Source organism: Physella acuta, unplaced genomic scaffold, assembly GCF_028476545.2.
Source record: "Physella acuta isolate Inbredline_101_S28 unplaced genomic scaffold, ASM2847654v3 ptg000373l, whole genome shotgun sequence".
Classification (NCBI taxonomy): Eukaryota; Metazoa; Mollusca; class Gastropoda; family Physidae; genus Physella; species Physella acuta.
The window spans coordinates 228,371-254,787 of NW_026731892.1; the positions used below are offsets into that span (position 1 = coordinate 228,371).

At 40.4% G+C, this 26,417-nt stretch overlaps 1 protein-coding gene across 3 annotated transcripts in view; it reads right to left on the reverse strand.

The window, feature by feature from the left end:
• Positions 1–25,387, reverse strand: part of LOC131941792 (potassium channel subfamily K member 6) — a 37,425-nt gene extending 12,038 nt beyond the window's left edge. The window contains exons 1-2 of one of the 3 annotated variants that reach the window (XM_059301304.1): positions 10,587–10,747; positions 3,344–3,862 (exon numbers count right to left, since the gene is read on the reverse strand). In XM_059301304.1, the coding sequence (XP_059157287.1) occupies positions 3,344–3,542 (199 nt within the window). In that variant the 5' untranslated portion in view covers positions 3,543–3,862; positions 10,587–10,747. Of the gene's footprint in view, positions 1–3,343; positions 3,863–10,582; positions 10,748–24,981 lie in introns of those variants that run through there. The other 2 variants (XM_059301308.1, XM_059301303.1) reach the window with 2 other exon arrangements.
• Between the last annotated feature and the right edge of the window lie 1,030 nt (positions 25,388–26,417).

Here is a 26,417-nt window from a genome sequence, read left to right on the forward strand (position 1 = left end):
CATTCTGGAGAATTGCGTTTATTAACTCGTCATTTCTGGGAATGGATGAATGAATGTATGGATGTATGAATGTGTGTCCGGGCTTTAAGTCGTATCTCCTCCTCAACGAAGCAATATCGATGACTAGTTACAAAAGCAATTATGTTAAGCAAGTTACGAGGATGAACATAGGCCATAAAAATTACGGGTTTCTTTCATGGATTTCCCGAAAAAGCCAAAAAACCTCGAAAAAATTCAGTTTTTGGCCCATATCTCGGCAACCAGACCACTTAGCGACTTGAAACATGTACCAATCGATTCCTGCCATAATTTAGAACAATATTGCCGAAGAAAGTTTTCAAAAATATCCTTTCGTTCGGTCACAAATTATTTTTTGAATTAATTAAAATTTGGACCGAATTAGTAGGCATTGTATGCAACCACACCACACGCGTCATCACGTTCAATAGCTGCGCCATCACGTTCAATGGCTGCGACGCCACGTTCAGTAGCTAGGCGCGCAATGGTTTTTAGTCATGTTACTCTATTGTAAATAAAACATGTAAAATACTGAAACATTTTTTAATAAAAAACGTTTTAATAACTAACCAATGGTTTTACTAACCCTGCTCTTGATTTACGCTACGACAGAGCTATTTTTAGATAACACAAGGAAATTGCGCTAAAATTGTCACTAGACTTTTTTTAATTACTTGTTTTTCTATCTAAGTACAAACTTAGGTCAGGGGAAATAAATTATAGGACGTGTCGTGTTGTGACCTCCCTTTGTCGTGTGTTAAAATATTGACATCGATTATAAGATTACACCGTCGATTTACGGGATGAGGTGGGGGGAGGCTTCTGAAGCTTTAGAATGTGATATTGGTGAACAGCTGTGAAATAATTATTTTAGTCAATATAAGTCATCACATTATTATTTTTAATGAATCATGGCTGGCTGTAAAATCACATAGTAGAAACTGATGTATACCGCATAATGTAAAAACGTGGGTATAGGAACGTCTATCGTGAATAGAAAAACATGTGAAACTTTCGGTACCATGTACGGAACAAACTGTATTTTAAAATGTAATAAAGTTTTTGGTATCTAGGCGGTTCTTCTAGACCTTATAATGGAAATAGATTTCAAAATGTAATAAAACTCTCGGCAACCAGAAGGAAATTTTGTACGGGGGGGGGGGGGGGGGGGGAATTGAGAAAAACTGGCCTCAATACCAGCATTTATTACAAGCGGGGGGACTATCAACAAGACTATTTATATCCACATTAATAAGCTGGTCGGGGTGGGGATGAAGACACAAGCCACACGCAGAAGACATTCATTAGCGGGGACAAAGGAGAACTTGAGCCGATAGTCCGCTTCGGTATTTGCCTCGACACTTGGCTGCTAACGAGAAGGTCCTAACTAGTGTGCTAGTGTCTCTCAGCCTGATGGTCTCGCTGGGTATCTTTGCTCTGCGGTAGAGACCCATTGGGCCACAGCTTGTTATGTGGTAGAGGGCCATTGGGCCACAGCTTGTTTTGTAATACAGGGCCATTGGGCCACAGCTTGTTTTGTAATACAGGGCCATTGGGCCACAGCTTGTTTTGTAATACAGGGCCATTGGGCATCCAGTGTTAGAGGGCCATAACTTGTTCTGTTAGATGGCCAGTTGGCCCAATCGTGGTTTTCTGCGTTTGATTGCCAAACATCCGTCTAACATTTAGCGCATCAATAATGACACCATGATTGATCCAGTGTGTGTTGTGCTGATCAGAGTTAGCCAACCTGTCAGTCAATGTTTGCTAACACTGTCAGTCTAAATGGCAGGTACAATTTATTTATTTTAAAACTATTTAGCGCAAACCACATACGTCTACATAATGGGGATAGGAAAACCACACACGTCTACATACTGGGGATAGGAAAACCAAGCCATGGTCAGTATAAGTGGACTGCCTCAACATGACACCTCTGGATATGACAAGTATAATGACACTGGCATGACAAGAAGATGACATCAATATCACACAGATATGACATTAATATAACGACTTAATGTGTGTCGTAGATGAAGCACTGTGATGACAATCTATAGCGAATTTTAAATGAACATGGCATTGACATGACATGCATATGACACTGATATGGCATGATTATGACATCGAAACTACATTGATATGACATCCAGACGATAATGATACAACAATGGATGACCCCACAACGTGAGCACATTCACAAAACGGCAAACAAAAAACCTGTCGAGCAATCGATTGTGATCATCAAAAGTCGACATTAAAATGACATTAAAGGCTAGAGAAGAGATTGTATTTAAGTCACGCATTTCTTTGTTAGGATTTGCTATCTGGTCAGCGTTTATCGTCGGGGTGGGGGGGGGGGGGTTGAACTGAAGTGAAATCTGGGGCGTTGTTTTTACAAAATACACCCCCGTTGTTGTCACACCCCGCCACAAAAATATCCTACAGAAGCCATAAGTAGATCACAAAAAGCAGCCCGGGTCACGTGATTGTGGCAGCAAGGTCAACCCAAAAGAAAGTGTCCATGTTTATCATGTGGAAGTCCAAGAGAAGAAGTTAAACACCACAGATGAAGAGTTACGATAACAGGACTTAGTATAGAGCGTATTTATTCACATAGCAGCTTATATTACACGTGCGAGACTCGACCCCCCCCCCCTCACATTTTATTACACGCGTGACTCGACCCCCCCCCCCCACATACATTTACTTACACGTGTGACTCGAGAGCCGCCCACACACCCACATACATTTCCTTGCACGTGTGACTCGAGACACGCCCCCCCCCCACACACACACTACACAAACCACCACCCCAACCATGCTTACGATCGCTTGCAGTCAACAATTATTATTGAACTTCAATAACAGCAACAGTCGACTATTATTACTGAGCTGTTTAGATCTGTTACAGTCAACAATGATTGAACTAAAGATGGTTGTGAGAACTGTGACACAGGTGTGGTTGTGTGAGAAAACTTTACCTGTTATACTGGTGTGGTTGTGTACGATATCCTACCTGTGATACAGGTGTGGTTTTAAGAAAACTTTACCTGTGATACAGGTGTGGTTTTAAGAAAACTTTACCTGTGATACAGGTGTGGTTTTAAGAAAACTTTACATGTGATACAGGTGTGGTTGTAAGAAAACTTTACCTGTGATACAGGTGTGGTTGTAAGAAAAGTTTACCTGTGATACAGGTGTGGTTTTACGAAAAGTTTACCTGTGATACAGGTGTGGTTGTAAGAAAAGTTTACCTGTGATACTGGTGTGGTTGTAAGAAAAGTTTACCTGTGATACAGGTGTGGTTGTAAGAAAAGTTTACCTGTGATACAGGTGTGGTTGTTTAAGAACGAGCTCCTCATCTCTCGGAGGTTCGCCACCAGGCTTGCTTCCTTAGGGCTCTCCAGGTGCATGAAGATGGCCGCCCCTCCACACAGGTAACAGAAGAAAATGGCGATGTGTGTGAACAGTCTGCAGATGGGGTGCGTGGTACACCAGGACAATTTTTTTCTGGACGCCATTCTCGTCAAAGTTCAAAGGTCAGCACACGGGTTACACGTGTGGCAATGTCTTACGTCACCAACAAATAAAACGTGTCCGTGATACTTGTATCCATGGATGTGACCAGGGACTTTATTTATATATCCAGGAATATCCCACTATCCAGTTTGTTGTGTATGTGTGTACAGTTTTGTTTTGATAATCCACAGTGCTGTTTAAATCAACACAAATTGTATCTCTGTGTTGACAGCTCCAACCCCACAGAATCCCAGTCGATCTACTCCCCCGGGCCAACGACAGGATGATCCTACATGATCAGCTAACGGGACACTCGGGTTTCCTTCGAAATGAAAACAGCTTAGTCATTACTTTGGTTATCTACAAGTCATTTACGTCTTTTAACTCTACATTTTCGTCTTTAATCATCATCCGTTGAATTTTGTACTAATAAAATAATTTGACCTCAAACTTAAAGCACTCCCAACATTTTTTTTTAAAATACGACTGTCTTTATTTTACTGAATAACTGGGAATAGTTTCGTTAAAAACGGTCTGGCTAAATTTTGAAAGCGCCAGCAGCTATGGGGATTCAAATTGTAACTCTTCTACGTCCAATTAACAACTGACCAGAGGCAAAGGCATTAAAGAGATATTATAAGGTGTAGACGTCCCCAGCAGACAGATCAATACAAGTTCGATGTGTGATTGGCCGGTGGAGAGTTCCAGGTCGCGACTTGTCAAAGTTGGTTTACATAGGCTTAGGCAGTAGGTGATACAGCTAGATTAATGGATGGGACAGCTAGATTAATTGATGGGAGAACTAGATTAATTGATGGGAGATCTAGATTAATTGATGGGAGATCTAGATTAATTGATGGGACAGCTGGATTAATTCAAGGGACAGCTGGATTAATTGATGGGACAGCTAGATTAATTGATGGGAAAGCTGGATTAATTGATGGGAGAACTAGATTAATTGATGGGAGAATTAGATTAATTGATTGGACAGCTAGATTAATTGATGGGAGAGCTAGATTAATTGATGGGAGAGCTAGATTAATTGATGGGAGATCTAGATTAATTGATGGGAGAACTAGATTAATTGATGGGAGAACTAGATTAATTGATGGGAGATCTAGATTAATTGATGGGAGAACTAGATTAATTGATGGGAGATCTAGATTAATTGATGGGAGAACTAGATTAATTGATGGGACAGCTGGATTAATTCAAGGGACAGCTGGATTAATTGATGGGACGGCTAGATTAATTGATGAGAAAGCTGGATTAATTGATGGGAGAACTAGATTAATTGATGGGAGAATTAGATTAATTGATTGGACAGCTAGATTAATTGATGGGAGAGCTAGATTAATTGATGGGAGAGCTAGATTAATTGATGGGAGATCTAGATTAATTGATGGGAGAACTAGATTAATTGATGGGAGATCAAGATTAATTGATGGGAGATCTAGATTAATTGATGGGAGAACTAGATTAATTGATGGGACAGCTGGATTAATTCAAGGGACAGCTGGATTTATTGATGGGACAGCTAGATTAATTGATGGGAGAGCTAGATTAATTGATGGGAGAGCTAGATTACTTGATGGGAGAGCTAGATTAATTGATGGGAGAGCTAGATTAATTGACTGGACAGCTGGATTAATCGATGGGAGAGCTAGATTAATTGATAGGAGAGATAGATTAATTGATGGGAGAGCTAGATTAATTGATAGGAGAGATAGATAAATTTATGGAGCCGCTGGATTTAAGAGTTGGGTAGCTCGATTAATTAATTTGGACAGCTGAATTAAGTTTTGTTACAGCTATATTAATTGATGACGCATCTTGATTATTTAATGAAATAGCTAGATTAATGTTTTGTACAGCTGGATTAAGTGTTGAGGCATCTGGATTAATTAATGGGACATCTGGATTAATTGACGCGACCGCTAGATTAATAGATTATACATTTAGATTAATTGATTATACATTTAGATTAATTGATTATTCAGTAAGAATAATTGATGAGACGGCTAGAGTAATTGCTGAGAGGGCTGAATAAAATGGAGGCATACACTATAGTCAGAGAGGCAAGGACTAGAGTGAGAGAGCCACACACACACACACACACATATATATATATATATATATATATATATATATATATATATATATATATATATATATATATATATATATATATATATATATATATATATATATATATATATATGGGTTGAGAGACGTCTGGGGTTGGCTTTTTAAAGGGAAGCAAACAGATAGTTTGGATACCGCTGGTCTAAGCCATGCACTATAAAAACCATATGACCAGCGTTGTTGGCGCAATATTTGTTTTAACGTCAGAAGTTTAAACTTTACTATTCAGTTACTTCTATTTTTTTTATCTGTTATCGCTCATTTTTTGTATGACTCCATTTTTTTTAAATTCTCAAGTTTAAAACTAAATGGGAGATAACCGTACAGCCGAAAACAATAATTAGAATTAACATAAATGCCACCGATGGCGTGAGAGGTAGAGACTAAGAACGAATAAGCCTCAAAGTTTTAAATAATACAATGGCTGCTGTTTAGAGTGTGGTTAGTTATCTACATCTGATGCGGTACCATCTGCTTATAAGCTGGGGTAAATGTCGATAATAACAGCGATTAGCTGCCATATTTAATTGACAATAAAAGGAACAGTGTAGTAGGAATAACGGCCGTGTTCTTGGTGGTAAATGTGTGTTTAGGGTTGTATTGGTGATACAGGGAACATCGTGATACAGGGGACATCGTGATACAGGTGATACAGGGAACATCGTGATACAGGGGACATTGTGATACACGGGACATCGTGATACAGGTGATACAGGGAACATCGTGATACAGGGGACATTGTGATACACGGGACATGGTGATACAGGTGATACAGGGAACATCGTGATACAGGGGACATCGTGATACAGGGGACATCGTGATACAGGGGACATCGTGATACAGGGGACATCGTGATACAGGGGACATCGTGATACAGGGGACATCGTGATGGGGGGGGGGGACGTCGTGATACAGGGGACATCGTGATACAGGTGATACAGGGGACATCGTGATACAGGGGACATCGTGATACAGGGGACATCGTGATACAGGGGACATCGTGATACAGGGGACATCGTGATACAGGGGACATCGTGATACAGGGGACATCGTGATACAGGGGACATCGTGATACAGGGGACATCGTGATACAGGGGACATCGTGATACAGTGGACATCGTGATACAGGGGACATCCTGATACATTGTGATACAGGGGACATCGTGATACAGGGAACATCGTGATACAGGGGACATCCTGATACATTGTGATACAGGGGACATCGTGATACAGGGAACATCGTGATACAGGGGACATCCTGATACATTGTGATACAGGGGACATCGTGATACAGGGGACATCGTGATACAGGAACATCGTGATACAGGGGACATCGTGATACAGGGGACATCGTGATACAGGGGACATCGTGATACAGGGGACATCGTGATACAGTGGACATCGTGATACAGGGGACATCGTGATACAGGGGACATCGTGATACAGTGGACATCGTGATACAGGGAACATCGTGATACAGGGGACATCGTTATACAGGAGACATCGTGATACATGGGACATCATGATACAGTAACAAGGGAGTTTTATGACCTAGGGGACAATGCTGGGCACTTGGGGACAGGGGTGGACAACTGCAACTAACTTTTATTGTACCCCCACTCCCTCCCCCCTCAGCCCATCGCCTAGGTTACCAACACATATTGTGGCACACGCCCAAAATGGATACACCAGCCCACACAACTACTACTAGGATTACGTTTACTACAGGGCATCTGTAAACATAGGGGTGAGAGGGGTATGGGGGGGGGGAGTGGGAAATAATCAAACGGCTACTAAACCCCACCGTTACATAACTATTCTACTGTAAAATCTGACATGACATGCAACAGATTGTCCCAGCTAGATTAAACTAGGCTCCCCACGGCAGCCCTCCTGGTGGAGGCAACACCCTACAACACAGTGTTGTAGTGGTGTTGACCGTGATAATATGGTATGGTTTGTGTTAATATTCTGGTGTTGTTCATATTAATATTCTGGTGTTGTTCATGTTAATATTCTGGTATTGTTCGTGTTAATATTCTGGTCTTGTTCGTGTTAATTTGTGGTGTTGTTCATGTTAATTTTCTGGTGTTGTTCATGTTAATATTCTGGTATTGTTCGTGTTAATATTGTGATGTTGTTCATGTTAATACGTTGGTGTTGTTCATATTAATATTCTTGTGTTGTTCAGTATTACACCAACAGTATCCCAAGTATAGACCCCAGTATTACACTAACAGTATCCCAAGTATAGACCCCAGTATTACACTAACAGTATCCCAAGTATAGACCCCAGTATTACACTAACAGTATCCCAAGTATAGACCCCAGTATCCTAAGTATAGACCCCAGTATTACACTAACAGTATCCCAAGTATAGACCCCAGTATTACACTAACAGTATCCCAAGTATAGACCACAGTATCCCAAGTATAGACCCCAGTATTACACCAACAGTATCCCAAGTATAGACCCCAGTATCCCAAGTATAGACCCCAGTATCCCAAGTATAGACCCCAGTAAATGCCAAGCCTGTACATCACGAGACCTGGTTTGTTTACTGAACCTCAGCTAACACAAACTAAGATAAGATACGGGCCACAATTGGCTCAATTATATCAAGGTAAATATCAGCGATGATGTCACTTCCGGTCTATTGTTATGTCATATTCCGTAATTTTTATAATCAGTCATATTCAGTCTATTGTTATGTCATATTCCGTAATTTTTATAACCAGTCATATTCAGTCTATTGTTTTAACCAGTCATAATCAGTCGTTATATTCAGTCATATTCAGTCTACTGTTAAAATCCGTCCTATTCAACCTATTGTTAAAATATCTAAGACAGCCTGCGCTCTGGAATGAAAAAAAAATGCGGTGAGCATCACAAAAACAGTATTTGTTCAACGGCCGAAATCAAAACTGACATATCAATTCCCGGCATTACGCAACACTTTCCCTCGCGCGCTGGCTAACCAGACCGTAACAGCCGACAATGAACAATATTTGGCTGGTGTGATAAAAACACCCACCCTACACAATAATGGCCTATCCACACGAAACAATCCGACTTAACAAAACTGGACTGTTACACAACAAAGAATGCCGTTGTATGGACTGCTGTTTTGGGGGTCACGAGTTTTCAAATCTAGGTCATGTTGTCACGAGTTCGCGTTTTTTAAAGGCATCCCGAATAAAGAAAGTGGGAAAGGGTGGGAGTCGGATGCATTCGCGGGTGACCTTCAGCACTGTTGCCAGCGAAAACTTTCAACTGGCCAACAAACTGGGGATCTGTTACACCAGCAAAAAAAAATGAAAAATATTCTGAGGGAACAAATTTATTTTTTAGTGAGATTTATTCATGTATTCACATTTCACTGTGGCAGAATGAATTTGTTCACAGTTCACTGTGGCAGAATGAATACGTTCACCAGAAGGACGGGCTAGTCAAAAGATCACCCCGGCATTTGTTTTGTGTTGGCGTGCACAAAGTGAACATTTTACCTACATGTTACAAAATGGTCACACATCATGTCCAGAATTGTATGGTCCAGCAAGCTAACCAATTAGGCTTTTGTAGAGAACACGTTCACGAATCATTAAATAAATTGTAAATGTCTGTCATCAAAAATCGTACTTAGATCTTTTTATTGAATTTCAGTCCACATTTTATGGATGGAAAACGTTACATTTAGAGGGGTTGAAAATATCTAATAAAATGCGTCAATTTGGAAGGAAATAAAACTTAATTTACTAAGAAAAAATGTTTTATCGACTTTTAAAAAAAAAAAAAACTGAAGTACAGCAGCACCATTTTAACACGAACGCTAACGGTCGTTTTAAGTTATGTTTATAGTCGAGAAAGAAAGCCAAAACCCAGGCATCAAAGTGTCAGAAGTTGAGGACGTCTGGTGCTTGGGCTACGTTTGGTGAGAACCGCTGGTTATAATACAGTCTTTATGACGGCTGACATTTCGGTTTTGGAAATTTTTAAACTATTTCTGACTTTAAGACAGCGGACATTTTCTTAAAACACGGCACAGATTATTGTCTTTAAAACAGAAGAAATTTGTCTTGAAAAACTTCTGAAGTTGCAGTCTCCAAAACCAACCGAGACATTTATCTCGTGCATATTGTGCAGAGCAGAGACGCAAAGTATCACGTCAAAAGAACGGTTATATCAGAGTTTCTACCAGGCATCTCTTCGGGGGGGGGGGGGGGGGGAGCTTCGGGTCCCCCCCCCCCCCGAAATTTTTTTACCGCCCCCCCCCCCATCGAAATGAAATTTATATAATTTATATAGAAAATATATACTTTTAACAGTGTCCGCCCCCCCCCCCGGAGAAAAAAGTCTGGAAGAAACACTGGGTTATAAGGTCTAAGATCACGTCAATAGAACGGTTGTATGGTCTAGTATCACGTCAATAGAACTGTTGTATGGTCTAGTACCACGTCAATAGAACGGTTATATGGTCTAGTATCACGTCAATAGTCTAGTAGACTAGTAGTAGTATCACGTCAAAAGAACGGTTGTATGGTCTAGTATCACGTCAAAAGAACGGTTATATGGTATAGGATCACGTCAATAGAACGGTTGTATGGTCTAGTATCACGTCAATAGTCTAGTAGACTAGTATCACGTCAACAGAACGGTTATATGGTCTAGTATCACGTCAATATTATAGTCCAATATCACGTCAATAGAACGGTTGTATGGTCTAGATCTAGTATTATATTACCAGAACAATAGAATGGTCTAGTGATTATCACATCGCCTGTCACTTGTCATTTGATAAAATAACTCCAGTCACTTTATGTCGGTTAAACTCCCGAGTCGGGACCGGTGACGTCAAAGTAATTAATCTCCAATGAATTAATTAGTTATCAGCACGGACCTACCAATCAACGGATAATCGAATAGTCAGCACCATCACAGACCTACACCACAACACACAGCACACAAACACGGCTATCTCCAGCCGGCAGACGGGAACACAGTACGTCCTGCCGCAGCACGGATTGTGATTTTTGTTCGGACACCACCTGGCGTCCCGCGTCACGGCGGGCCGGTGAACTGTGTTGCGCCATATCTCTCACAATGCGACGTTCGCGTAACGCGAGCGTCGACACCCGTTGCTCCCGTCAGATGATTTAGCCAAACATTGATAAAGTAATTTGATAAACAGACGACACCGGATGTGATTTGATTATTGTTTCACTCATCGCGAGGTCATCAGCTAAAAATAGAACTATGGGGCCAGCACTCTGTCACCTACATAATGGAAGGCGGTGTGTCCATTAATTTAATGGAGCTACTGGTTTTTATTCCCGGCAGAGTTTTCAAACCACAGCTCACATGGGCCTGGTCGTACATCAATCAGTCTTCTGGTGGTTAAGGGGGAGGGGCTGACTTTGGTGGTGTGTGGCTTATGGGGGGTAACTTTGGTGACAATGTGTTACGTGTGGGGGTGGCAAAATTTTACGTGAAGAGGTGACATTGGTGACAATATGTAAAATGTTACGTATACGGGTGACATTGGTGACAATAAATTAGTGTGGGGTGACATTGGTGACAATGTGGAACAACAGGTGGTGTTGAGATGGGGGCAGGGGCGGATTAAGCTTGGGCGGGGCCCCGGGCTGAAACTTTTTGGGGGCCCCTGATTGTATATATATATATATATATATATATATATATATATATATATATATATATATATATATATATATATATATATATATATATCCTAATCAGCATACCATTCAAGATATTAATGGTTTATTTATAACTTATAGGAACATTCGACACAGATATTTACAAAACTGCTAATTTAAAAAGCTGTCAATTGTGTTCAATGAGCGGTAAATTGGATACAAACATCTAACCTTCTTCTTCTTCTCTTCTTCTTCGATCATAATTTTAGTGTTGGAAGGGATCCCCTCCAATACAATTAAGCATACGTGTCAACTGGTTAGGCGCCATTGAGACCATTGACTCTGATTTCAGCCTGCTTTTCTTTTTTACTTTCTCGTATATACGAAGCATAGAGAAAGTCTTGTAATTGTGCAAAAAAAAAATCGAGATTTTTGCAAATCGCGACGTATTACACCTCACTGATACGGAAAAACATAATTTTGCAATCTTGTCCGTATATCTGTGTGTCTGTGTATCTGTGTGTCTGTGCGTGTGTAGCCACGATAACTTGAGTACCGTTAAAGCTAGGTTGATGAAATTTCATATATAAGTATTATATAAAATTTGTAGATCCTTTTCAACTTTTCAGCGATTTCCGATAACCGGAAGTGGTACTTTTTCTACTTTGAATTTTTTAAAAGCCTATAACTGGAGTACTTTTTTAGATAGATAAATGAAAATTTCACATACAAGTAAAAGATATAAATTTTAATAATGAAATAACACACGGGAACAACTACGTTTGTCTTCGTTCAAAAATACGCTATGATAAAATAAAACTGCTGTTACCAGATCAAACTAATCAAGTCTCAATGTTCATGTGCTATTGATGGAACAGAACACATTCAACTGTAAATATTGGTAATGCTCAATCTATCACTGTAATACAAACTGGGATGCACACCATGAGTCCAGGGACAATGGGCAGGGTTCAGGGCACTTGTATCTCAAGTCATGTGGAATGATTCATTCTTTGTTGAAATAGAAGCATGTCGAACAGGCAAGGTATGAACTATTGCATTCAAATTATAGCAAACCTAAATGGCTATCTGTTTGCTAATATTAAAACTGAAACAAAATAACCTGCTCACAGTTAAACATTGAGCCACTTAATTCAAGACTATCGTACCTCGATTAACGAAAGCCCCAACTTCTACTTTAAGCAATCACTTTTATTTTATTTTTACTTTCTCGTATATACGAAGTATAGAGAAAGTCTTGTATCCGTGCAAAAAAAAAAAAGATTTTTACAAATCTCGACGTTTTACACCTCACTGATACGGAAAAACATAATTTGGCAATCTTGTCCGTATGTCTGTGTGTCTGTGTATGTGTCTGTGTGTGTGTGTGTGTAAACACGATAACTTGAGTACCGTTACAGCTAGGTTGATGAAATTTCATATATAAGTATTTTATCAAAATCGTAGATCCGTATCAACTTTTATGCGATTTCCGATAACCGGAACTGGTACTTTTTCTACTTTGAATTTTTCAAAAGCCTATAACTTGAGTACTATTTCAGATAGATAAATGAAATTTCACATGTAAGTACAAGATCTAATTCTCTACCATCTGTCAAATTGTGAGTAATTTCTGTTGACCGGAAGTAGTAACTTATGCTATTTCCGATTTCTCAAAAAACGCATGTAAATGTATAAAGTACTAATAATATTGCGCACTATTATGCGCATTTTATTTGGCCTTCACTTGGTGTGCAATCCTTTTTTTTTACGAGATTTTATTCTATTTTAAAAACTTTAAGTATTTAAAATAGAGTTCCCATCCCCTGTTGTTTTATATAAGAAAATTCGAGAAAGTTTAGGGGAGATCACTCCCGGTTTATTTTAATTTGTTTCCACAGCCTTTGCCCAACCAAGAACAAACTATAGCAGATGTTTGATTTTGGAGTTATCTCTCCTAGAATAGTGACTACCCCCAGCTAACGAGCCTCATCTGCCCGAGGATTTGAACTCGAGACATTTCGGTTAAGCATCCACGAGCTTTACCGACTCGACCACGCCGATCCCCAAACATCTAACCAATATGTACTCATTTTTATCATGATTAAATGTTGTCCCCCACCCACTACCACGACACACACACTAACAACACCCAGGCGAGATCCATCAGCTACGTCAGTAGCACTAAATTTATGACTGTTTAGTTTAGGCCTGTAGAAGTTTCCGACCTCTGTCCCGCGATCTAGCCGGGTACCAGACGGTAAGACGATGTCCTGCGTCTGGTGGTGGGGGAAGTAAAGCCTGGATAGAGCCTACAGATGGATAAGCGACCATCATGTAGTGTTTCAAACCAACATCTCAGTGAGACTGATTCAGTCCACAATTTGCCATTTAGTTGAAGTTCACTACGTCGAGACCTCCCTGGCTAATGGGAGTCAAACTCCTGAGCCTGTATATCCGTGTCACGATAGTTATTGAACTGTAATTCAAGTTTTTATATTGGGCATGAGGAAGCTGGAAATGCAGACTAACCTTGAACAAACGTAAATATCCATGAGAATATTATGTCGTTACAGAGCAGACGATAAAGACTGGTGGCACTTGTTTGATTATAGACGCAAAAAGAAAACAAAGAATATCAAACCACATTATGTAGGAAATTATCAATAACATACAGGGGTTAAACTAGGCCCAACTAAAACAGTAAGCACGGTATTAGCGTAAGAAAACCCACACCTCCACCCTCTTAGGTGTCATTCATTTATGAGGCCCACAAAAAGTTGGATTTCCACTGGCGTCCATTTAAAGAACGTCATCCCTGGCATGTAAACGCCATATTAACGTTCACTAAAAGTAAAGGCCTATAAATGTTTTTAAAAGTTTAAATCATACAGTATTCACATGTCATTTATGTGTCAGAATTCGACCGCTGTTTTTGTTTTTGATCTCTAAAATCAACCCAATTTATTGTTATAAGCAAACGCTGTCTGGGCGGGTATTTATACTAAAGTGTGTGCTCGAGTTTGATATTTTGATCAAAAATTGAAATAAACTTGTCATTCAGATGTTAAAACATTGGCTTTTATAGTAAAAAACTCCAAAAAAAAAAACCCAAAGATTTCACGTTAAAGGGAAATTTACTATGATTGAAAAAGGAAATTTGGGGGCCCCTAAAAATCGGGGGCCCCTGGCTGCAGCCCCCTCAGCACCCCCCTTAATCCGCCACTGGGTGGGGGGGTGATTAAATAACTTTGTCGGTTTCAAAGATGAGAATAGTTCATTTTCTTTAAAATAATTGGGTGTTTTTTTTTTTTTTTTTTTTTTTTTTTTTTTTAATGGAGATGCTTAAGCGTTGTGACGTCGTTTGGTGGACAATAATTGCAAAACGTCACTTCTGGGCACCATAAATAGCAGCAGGGATCGTAAGAAAAAGAAAAAAAAAACTGCCCTTGCTAACAATTAAAATGACGATGGCTCAGTGCAGTACAGTAGTTGCTGTGATGGCAATATGCACACTTATGGGGTTTTCTTTTTTTTTTTAAATAATTTTTAAACAAGTGTTTCCACTCGGTTACATCCCTTGTGATGTATTACTGGAGTTCTCTCCCTTGCTGTAACAGCGGGAACAAGACACAGCTCCGGTCGATTCACTAATGGTGATTTCAATCCACAGCTGGTAGCAGGTTGTTGTTTTTTTAACGGTTAATATATTAATGTTTAAATTTAAAATTAATCAACGGTAAAAGAGGTGAATCGTGTGCGGGACAGGAGTAATGACCTCGTATTTTTAAGTGATTAATTTAACCACGGTAATAAGGATTTGTTCAGGGGAATGGGGATAGCAAATAAATACTTTATTTTTATATAAGTGGTTGATGAAGCATTTATAACTGTATGCCTACTACTGTAATTTATAAAATTCTTATTTATTCAACGCGTTAAATTATATATATATCTATATATATATATATATATATATATATATATATATATATATATATATATATATATATATATATATATATATATATATATATATATATAGCCTGTATATATATATATATATATATATATATATATATATATATATATATATATATATATATATATATAGCCTGTATATATATGCTGTACATGTCCTAAAAAATGTGGAAACCTCGAATGTTTATTAAACTTCACCTTCAGATTTGTTCCATTAAAAAGGAGTTCTTGTGTGTGTGTTTTTACCGTTTTAAAACATAAAATCTGAAGACACATAATTGATATTTCAATGGCAAAGATCAATAATATTGCCAGAGCCGAGATGACCATTGAACGAAACAGCAAGGGCTGGGGGAGAAGTCTCATCAGGGCCTCTCCACACAAGCGAGACGTCATGACGTCATGACGTCCTTTACGTTTGTGACGTCAGTCTCATCTGGGCCCCTCGACACAAGCGGGACAAACAGCTAATGAAGGGCTACAAACACTTAAAAACCAGTTCATGAACGGCTACAAACACATAACAAACAGTTCATGAAGGGCTACAAACACTTAACCAACAGTTCATGAAGGGCTACAAACACTTAACCAACAGTTCATGAAGGTCTACAAACACTTGACAAACAGTTCATGAAGGGCTACAAACACTTGACAAACAGTTCATGAAGGGCTACAAACACTTGACAAACAGTTCATGGAGGGCTACAAACACTTGACAAACAGTTCATGAAGGGCTACAAACACTTGACAAACAGTTCATGAAGGGCTACAAACACTTGACAAACAGCTTTTGGAGGGCTACAATAAAATGGTAGCAGTGAGTTCTAGCTAGAAATGTAATGGCATGTATATTTAAATCGACTGGTCCATTAATTACCATCGAGGCCTTAAATACGCGGGCGAAGGCGGGGGCTGCGATGGTAAACAGGTCAAATTATCAATTCACCTGTCGTTTGTGTGGGCTTAAAATAGAATGTGACCTTAATTTCACGTCAGTAATTAATTAAAAACTAAGGCCAGCTTAGACGTTAATAGGGGAAAAAACGTTCAATCGTTAACCCGAATGAATGATGCAATCTAGCGATGTCAGTTGTTAGTGATGTTATCTACCAATGTCAGTAGTTAGTGATGTTATCTACCAATGTCAGTAGTTAGTGATGTTATCTACCAATGTCAGTTGACATCCGACGATACACTCACCCGGGTACACACGCACACATACACAGACATGCAACATTTGATCCCCGACCCCCAAATCTGAGACGGGACACACCCGACCCCAAATTTGGGACTGGAAATAGCCGACCCCAAATTTGGGACTGGAAATAGCCGACCCCAAATTTGGGACTGGAAACAGCCGACCCCCTGATGCGAACAAGCCATCAAACGCCGTGAAGAAACCCATCTGCTGTTCCCATAGACAGGCTTTGACCTTGACCCTACTGGCGCTGGACACAAGACTTTAAAATTATGTATCCAGTTGCGCAATTTTGCTTGGGTTTCTTAAGTGTGTGTGTGGGGTGGGGGGATGTTGGGAGGCAATATAGGGTTAGATGGGCGGGGATGGGAGGCAATATGGGGTTAGATGGGCTGGGATGGGGAGGCAATATGGGGTTAGATGGGCTGGGATGGGAGGCAATATGGGGTTAGATGGGCGGGGATAGGAGGCAATATGGGGCTAGATGGGCGGGGATGGGAGGCAATATGGGGTTAGATGGGCGGGGATGGGAGGCAATATGGGGTTAGATGGGCGGGGATGGGAGGCAATATGGGGTTAGATGGGCGGGGATAGGAGGCAATATGGGGTTAGATGGGCGGGGATGGGAGGCAATATGGGGTTAGATGGGCGGGGATGGGAGGCAATATGGGGCTAGATGGGCGGGGATGGGAGGTTGGTGGTAATAAATAGGCGGGGTGGGGTTGAAAGGTTTGAATAATAATGCACGCCAGCCTAAACACTATGCAAACTATGCACTGACCATAAAAAACACTAACCATAAAAAGTACTGACCATCAAAAACACTAACCATAAAAAATAATGACCATCAAAAATATTGACCATCAATAACAATGGTCATCAAAAATACTGACCATAAAAACACTGACCATCAATAACACTAACCATCTAAAACACTGACCATCAATAACAATGACCATCAAAAACACTAACCATCAAAAATAATGACCATCAAAAATACTGACCATCAAAAACACTGACTATCAAAAACACTGACAATCAAAAACACTGACCATCAATAACAATGACCATCTAAAACACTGACCATCAATAACAATGACCATCAAAAACACTAACCATCAAAAATACTGACCATCAAAAATACTGACCATAAAAAGACTTACCAACAACATTCACCGTAAAAATACCAGTAACAAAAAACTATCCATCAAAGACTGATCTACAAAATCACTGACAATCAAAGAAATTGACCATCAAAAATGACCAACAAAATCACTGACAATCAAAGAAACTGACATCCAAAAACTGACCACCAAAAACTGACCAGCCAAAACGGACAACCAACCAAGTGACTACCAATAGACTAGCTCAGTAGCTTTAGGCAGAGGTGGAAATGATGGTACTCCAGACCATCACGGGAGATAATGGCAGGGGAGGTAATATCAGGGGGGGGGGGAGATATCAAGGGAGATAATCTAGCAGACAGTGGGACCCGCTCTAAGTGTGCTAATGATGGCTACACTTAAGGAGAAATGAGGTAATAGAACCTGGCTGGCAGCACAGAGGACGGGAGGAGATGGATTGGAAACTCTGACAGCTTAATTGTGACAGTTGACTCACGACAGTTGAATTGTGACAGTTGACTCATGACAGGTGAATTGTGACAGTTGAATCATGACAGTTGCATTGTGACAGCCGCATTGTGACAGCTAAATCATGTGATTTGAATTGCGACAGTCAGCACTTTTGTAGCATCACATTTGTGATTAACAAACATCTACGTAAAATATTAGTCGTGTAACGGTGAAGGGAAGAGGAGGGGGGGGGGGGTAAACAATGATCAAATAGCTTTTTGTATATGAGGGGAACTTCAATGATTTATAAATTCATTAAATAGCTGATCCTTTTCTATTATAACTGCTCCTAGTAATATAGTTTCAGTTTCAACATAGTGTTTTTTTCCCAACGTGCTAATTAAAAGACAACTACTGTGGGGGCAGACAACTTGTCCTGAGGACTGCAATAGAAATATTGACTTACCTCCTAATAACCTCCCTTAGCTGTGTCCTTCTCTTCGGGCAGGTTCTTAATGAGCTAAAAATAGACGGTTTTACTATGGAGCTAAAATAGGAGGTGAGCTTAAGGGTAAAAACCCCAATATCAATCTCCTGCTAGTTTCGCAAGACCGCTTAGCGTCTACGGTAGTCGTGTGTGTAGAAAATGGAGAAGGAATTATCATCCAAACCCCGTTATCAGCTTTTCTCGCGGTATCGCCGTCGATAAAAGGGATAGTTGTCATGAATTATGTCCCCCAGAACCACGGTGATGGATGGCGTCCCTTGTGCAGCTCGCCATGTTTAACAGATGGATTTTACTGGGAATCTTGGTAGTGGGCACGGCTAAAGACATCACGGCGTCTGATACAACTGATGATACAAGCTAATTGTGAGTCTGTTAAGTCACGGACCTTTGGTTCATCAAATGTGTCGAACATTTGCAGGTAATATGTTCGATAGTCTGAATTAAATCATTTGGATATTTCAAGAAAATAAGTTGGACATTTAGAGAATATTTCAGACATTGCTTTCCTTCCTAATTAAGACATTCGTATTTATGGGACAAATTGATCACGTGATCAGAACCTTCCAACCAGAGCTCGAGATAAATTTGGCTAATCATAAGGCTTTACATCATATGAAGAGTGGCGTTTTATTCTTGTTGTATGTTGTATGCGACATTATGTGCCTGCTAAACGTGCCTTATGTCCCAATGTGAAGGCCGACACAGCTCCAATATTCAGGTGTGAAGGCCGACACACCCCTAGAAATATATTCAATATCTCGAGGTGTCCATTCACAGCCCGTGTTGCCAGCCCTCCCACGTGACCGGCCCCGTGTGTCAAACGTGGGCGGGGACAAGATGTCTGATTCATTAACGTGCTACCAGTCCGCCGGGAATTTCCCCGATCTTGTTTTCCTCCAGAACTGGCCGAATCCTGCCCTTTGACCCCTGCCAGAATTTGATTCTACTGTTGTATAACATTACTCGTTACAGAGGCTCATGCCAGGCTGTGTTATGTGTTACTTCCTACAATCTGTATTTGTTTATAGACACTAACAATAGTGCAAGCTCTGAAACTCTCAACCTAACACTAAACCAAATCAACTGGTTTTGGTGTGTGTATCTCTCCCCACCAGTATTATTCCAGACTTTTTTCTCCGGGGGGGGGGGGGGGGCACTTGAAATTTTCGGGGGGGGGGGGGGGGGGGCGGTAGACTTTCTTAGAGGGGGGGGGGGCGGACACTGTTAAAAGTATTTTCTATATAAATTCTATAAATTTCATTTCGTTCGGGGAGGGGGGGGGGCGGAAAAGTCCCGTGTTATTATGGGCCCCCTACCCTGTTATTGAATACCACCCGGCCAAGGACATTGATTATCTCCCTTCCCTCCATCCTTACTTACTGAGCCCTCCATTAGTGGCTTGTACTAGGATAGGAGTGTGTGATGGTTGAACTAGCGGCGCACCCAGGCTCTGTGTTACCCGATAACAAATTGTACCCTAGCAGGGCACGAGATGCACGTCTTGCAGTCTGTAGTGCGCCCCCCCCCCCCCCCCCCGCCCGAAGAGATGCCTGGAAGAAACTCTGCTCCCCACTGTCATGCAATCAATGGACGACGGTGATGTTAGGGTTAAAGATATGTTTAAGGTTAGGTCTAGCGCTGATATTTGCTGAGTATATTAGTGAGTAGATTACAGACACGAACAATCCTCTTTAGGATCTTTAACAACATCAACTCTGGCCCATTTTTATTTTTTTTAGGGAGGCAACTCGCCACAGATCTAGAAACTATACAGGGAGGCAACTCATTTTAGACATAAAAGGTCACTTTATGGAGAAGCAACTAAGACAAGAGAGCACACTTGGAAATACGTTATGTGCTAAACAAGAAATTTCATAAATTTTAGAACATAGATAATTCATAAATTATTTAATGTCGTGGGGGATGGGGAGGAGGGGGGAGAGGTGTCCAGTTGACACACTTGACCACGTGACGGATTGATGTTAGGCTGATGCCCCCGTTATTTTGGGGGTTCTGAAAACTCAACCATTTGAAGATTCGACCAACTTCGACTGAATTACTCGTGTACATGCATGTTGGAGACATGTGAGTTGCTCTAAATAAGATCGTGCCTAATCAAGGTCTAATTGTACTGCAACAGATGACATGTGTCACAACATGTTTTTATGTTGACTCAATAGGCGAGTCACTCCGTATATAATGACTTAAGTCACAACATGCCTTTGTGTTAACTCAATAGGCGAGTCACTCCGTATGACTTGAGCAACACGTGTTCGGCCATTGATTCTTGTCGCCGTGTGTTGCGTGTAATAAAGTGATCTGATAAGCACAGGTTATATTTACAGGTGAATGTTTTCTATTCTATAAATATCAGGTCACACTCTACACTTGACTGATGTGACTTGGTTACATATGGTTTATTTTGGTCTAGAGTATTTAGAAAGAACTGAATTTAAACTCTTGTTCCTGTTATATTTTTAAAAAAAAATACATTTTGAAAAAATTCTGTTACTTTATTAATATGGCCATGTTTTGCACGTTCAGTTTATAGTAAAGTTTACATATAACCCAGTGTTAAATTGTACCACCCGCACAGTGCTGACATTTACTATCAAAAAATGTTTTTATCCAGTTATAAAATACAATAGTAGGGTGAGAGGTGATACCAAACCGAAAATTGTTGGAGGGAAGTTGGGGTGACACCCCCCAATCACTTCACATTGCGACACCCGACCTCGTGACGCCTTTCCCTGGGTTTATCGCAGGCCTCCAGAAAATATTCACCCAAGGTCGTCGCCCCCCCCCCCCCCCCCCCCCCACTCCCCCAGCTTAATCCGCCTCTGGCTTGACCTACACAGCACCCAAGCTCTGAGCCCACATTTTCTTCTCCCCTGACATTGATGTAACGCCCAGGCCTCTATTCCGGCCTGGTATGAAAGTATTGAGGTCAACAACAGCTCAGCTAGGTATGGAGTCCAGCTCACGTAATCCCTTAAGCTCCAAGGGAAATAACCGCCCTTTTCAGGAAATAATTAAGTGGTTAGAAAATATGACTAGTGTTGGTGCTCTCATACTAAGGGAGTTAACGTAGAAAAAACAGCTGTGCTTGTGAGATTGTGTCCCTTGTATTGTCTTTCCTCACTGTATAATTTTTGTTTCAGTCAAATCCAGAGGTTCTTTCATAATTTTTTCTCGGGGAAGCGCGCGGGGGGGGGGGGGGGGGGGGGGAGATGGGAGGGGGATATATATTTTCTAGTTAAATTCCAATTATCTTTTTTTTTGGGGGGGGGGGGGAGGGTCGTTTCTTAAAATTTCACCAAACCATGTTAAAAAATGTCGAAAACAGTTTTAATTTTCTGTTGCTTTAATCTCTTTCGATACAGGGGAGGGGTCACAAAAATGACGTCACGGGGAGAGTGATGTGGGAGGAGATTGGGGTTTAATGAGAATGTGCTGTGTTTGGTCACGAGAAACATATTAGATTTAGTTTGAATTCTGATTGTAATAATGTAATATGACTAGGGTGGACTTTGTGACGTCAATTTAGAGAACGCGTGACGCTAGCGTGTTAGTAAACCTACGTCACAGAATTACCTGAATTCTCAATGGACAACTTCTGAAACAAAGTTGTCAAAAAACTTAACCTACCAGATGTATAGTGCTTGAAATTACCAGACATATACAGTGCTTGAACCTACCAGATATACAGTGCTTAAACCTACCAGATATACAGTGCTTAAACCTACCAGATATACGGTGCTTAAAACTACCATATATACAGTGCTTGAACCTAACAGATACAAATTGCTTGAACCTACCTGAAAAGATTCTTGAACCTACCATATATGCAGTGTTTGAACCTACCAGATATACAGTGCTTAAACCTACCATATATGCAGTGCTTAAACCTACCAGATACAAATTGCTTGAACCAACCTGAAAAAAATCTTGAACCTACCATATATGCAGTGTTTGAACCTACCATATATACAGTGCTTAAACCTACCAGACATACAGTGCTTGAACCTACCAGATATACGGTGCTTAAACCTACCATATATACAGTGCTTGAACCTAACAGATACAAATTGCTTGAACCTACCTGAAAAGATTCTTGAACCTACCATATATGCAGTGTTTGAACCTACCAGATATACAGTGCTTAAACCTACCATATATGCAGTGCTTGAACCTACCAGATACAAATTACTTGAACCAACCTGAAAAAAATCTTGAACCTACCATATTTGCAGTGTTTGAACCTACCATATATACAGTGCTTAAACCTACCAGATATGCAGTGCTTAAGTAAACCTACCAGATAAGCAGTGCTTAAGTAAACCTACCAGATATACAGTGCTTAAGTAAACCTACCAGATATGCAGTGCTTAAGTAAACCTACCATATATTCAGTGCTTAAGTAAACCTACCTGATATGCAGTGTTTAAGTAAACCTACCAGATGAAGTGCCTGAACCTACCAGATATGCAGTGTTTAAGTAAACCTACCAGATATGCAGTGCTTAAGTAAACCTACCAGATATGCAGTGCTTAAGTAAACCTACCAGATGAAGTACCTGAACCTACCAGATATGCAGTGTTTAAGTAAACCTACCTGATATGCAGTGCTTAAGTAAACCTACCAGATATGCAGTGCTTAAGTAAACCTACCAGATATGCAGTGCTTAAGTAAACCTACTAGATGAAGTGCCTGAACCTACCAGATGAAGTGCCTGAACCTACCAGATGAAGTGCTTGAACCTACCAGATGCAGTGCCTGAACCTACCAGATATGCAGTGCCTGAACCTACCAGATGCAGTGCCTGAACCTACCATATATACAGTGCTTAAACCTACCAGATATACAGTGCTTAAACCTACCAGATATACAGTGCTTAAACCTACCAGATATACAGTGCTTAAACCTACCATATATACAGTGCTTGAACCTAACAGATACAAATTGCTTGAACCTACCTGAAAAGATTCTTGAACCTACCATATATGCAGTGTTTGAACCTACCAGATATACAGTGCTTAAACCTACCATATATGCAGTGCTTAAACCTACCAGATACAAATTGTTTGAACCAACCTGAAAAAAATCTTGAACCTACCATATATGCAGTGTTTGAACCTACCATATATACAGTGCTTAAACCTACCAGATATACAGTGCTTAAACCTACCAGATATACAGTGCTTAAACCTACCAGATATACGGTGCTTAAACCTACCATATATACAGTGCTTGAACCTAACAGATACAAATTGCTTGAACCTACCTGAAAAGATTCTTGAACCTACCATATATGCAGTGTTTGAACCTACTAGATATACAGTGCTTAAACCTACCATATATGCAGTGCTTAAACCTACCAGATACAAATTGCTTGAACCAACCTGAAAAAAATCTTGAACCTACCATATATGCAGTGTTTGAACCTACCATATATACAGTGCTTAAACCTACCAGATATGCAGTGCTTAAACCTACCAGACATACAGTGCTTGAACCTACCAGATATACGGTGCTTAAACCTACCATATATACAGTGCTTGAACCTAACAGATACAAATTGCTTGAGCCTACCTGAAAAGATTCTTGAACCTACCATATATGCAGTGTTTGAACCTACCAGATATACAGTGCTTAAACCTACCATATATGCAGTGCTTGAACCTACCAGATACAAATTACTTGAACCAACCTGAAAAAAATCTTGAACCTACCATATTTGCAGTGTTTGAACCTACCATATATACAGTGCTTAAACCTACCAGATATGCAGTGCTTAAGTAAACCTACCAGATAAGCAGTGCTTAAGTAAACCTACCAGATATACAGTGCTTAAGTAAACCTACCAGATATGCAGTGCTTAAGTAAACCTACCAGATATACAGTGCTTAAGTAAACCTACCAGATATGCAGTGCTTAAGTAAACCTACCAGATATACAGTGCTTAAGTAAACCTACCTGATATGCAGTGTTTAAGTAAACCTACCAGATGAAGTGCCTGAACCTACCAGATATGCAGTGTTTAAGTAAACCTACCAGATATGCAGTGCTTAAGTAAACCTACCAGATATGCAGTGCTTAAGTAAACCTACCAGATGAAGTACCTGAACCTACCAGATATGCAGTGTTTAAGTAAACCTACCAGATATGCAGTGCTTAAGTAAACCTACCAGATGAAGTACCTGAACCTACCAGATATGCAGTGCTTAAGTAAACCTACCAGATATGCAGTGCTTAAGTAAACCTACCAGATGAAGTGCCTGAACCTACCAGATGAAGTGCCTGAACCTACCAGATGAAGTGCTTGAACCTACCAGATGCAGTGCCTGAACCTACCAGATATGCAGTGCCTGAACCTACCAGATATGCAGTGCTTGAACTGGTTGAAGAACTCGTGCCTGACGTCCTTGACATGCTCCACCAGACGAGACTCGTGCGGGCCCTCTATGGCCGCGAACACCGCCGCCCCCACCACCAGGAACAAGACGTAGAAGATGGCAAGGACGAATAACCGAAAATTACTTCGGTGGATGAGTCGAGAGCTGTTTACCGCCCCTTGTGCCGCTAGAGGAATGGTGTCGGTTGCCATGACGATGAGACTAGTTGTAGTTGTTTCACTTTGATAATGAAAGAGTCGGTGCTAAATGTACACAACACGAAACTGATATGGTCTTATAAAGTTGACAAGTTTTGATTTTAAATGCTCCAGATGTTTAAAATTGGACGTGGCAGATTTTGATTCAGGCTCGATCTCAAGCTGTTTATTGGTATAGACCAGGGAAGGCAGCTGAAAGTAAAAACACAAAATCATTTTTTAACAGAATCCAAATTCAATGCAATGAAATTAAAAAAAACAAAAAAAACAAAAAAAAAAATAAAAATAAAAATAAAAACCCAAGCATTTTTAAGCACTCGTGGGACGGGGGGGGGGGGGGGGGGGGGATGGTAGAAGGTGTTTACATGCATGTGTAAAAAATATTAATGATATGAATAAGTAGTAATGGTAATATTATCCTTGTAACGAACTTTATCAAAAATAGTATATTTTTTAAAACCTATGACATTATAATGTGTTTAGTGCGTCAGTATAACATTAGCCAGCACCATGACGTTATTCTAGTGATATTATCTGGCACCATGACGTTATTCTAGTGATGTAATCAAGCACCATGACGTTATTCTAGTGATGTAATCAAGCACCATGACGTTATTCTAGTGATGTAATCAGGCACCGCGACGCTATTCTAGTAATGTCGTTATCCGGCACCACGACGCTATGCTAGTGACGTCGTTATCTGGCACCACGACGTTATTCTAGTGCAGCTACCTTCACGACCCCCATGAATCATGTACAATGTAACTATATATTACCCCTTAGGTCTAAATGCAACTGTTTGAAACTTGCGATGACTTTTCAAGCAGTTGTTGGGAAATAGTAATCAACCCCCACCGACCATTACTCCACCCCTCGAACCCGTTTTTTTTTATCCTTGATTTTTTACTTATCCTACATAAGATCACTTCAGTATAATGCGAGTTCACAACAGCTAGGGGAGATCACTTTTGTACGGCTGTATAGAATAATATTGAATTTCAGTAGCGACAGTTAGCTTGTCAACACGGGCAGTCTTCCACTGATGTCAGGCACTTACCGATATGGAGAGCTACATTAGTGGCGGTGTGTGGGAGGGGTGGAACTCTGTGATGTCATTTTCATAAAGGGAAAAGATTCTGGCATTTTGTGGCTATGTTAGCTGCGGGCCGCACTACAGACTGCAAGACGTGCATCTCGTGCC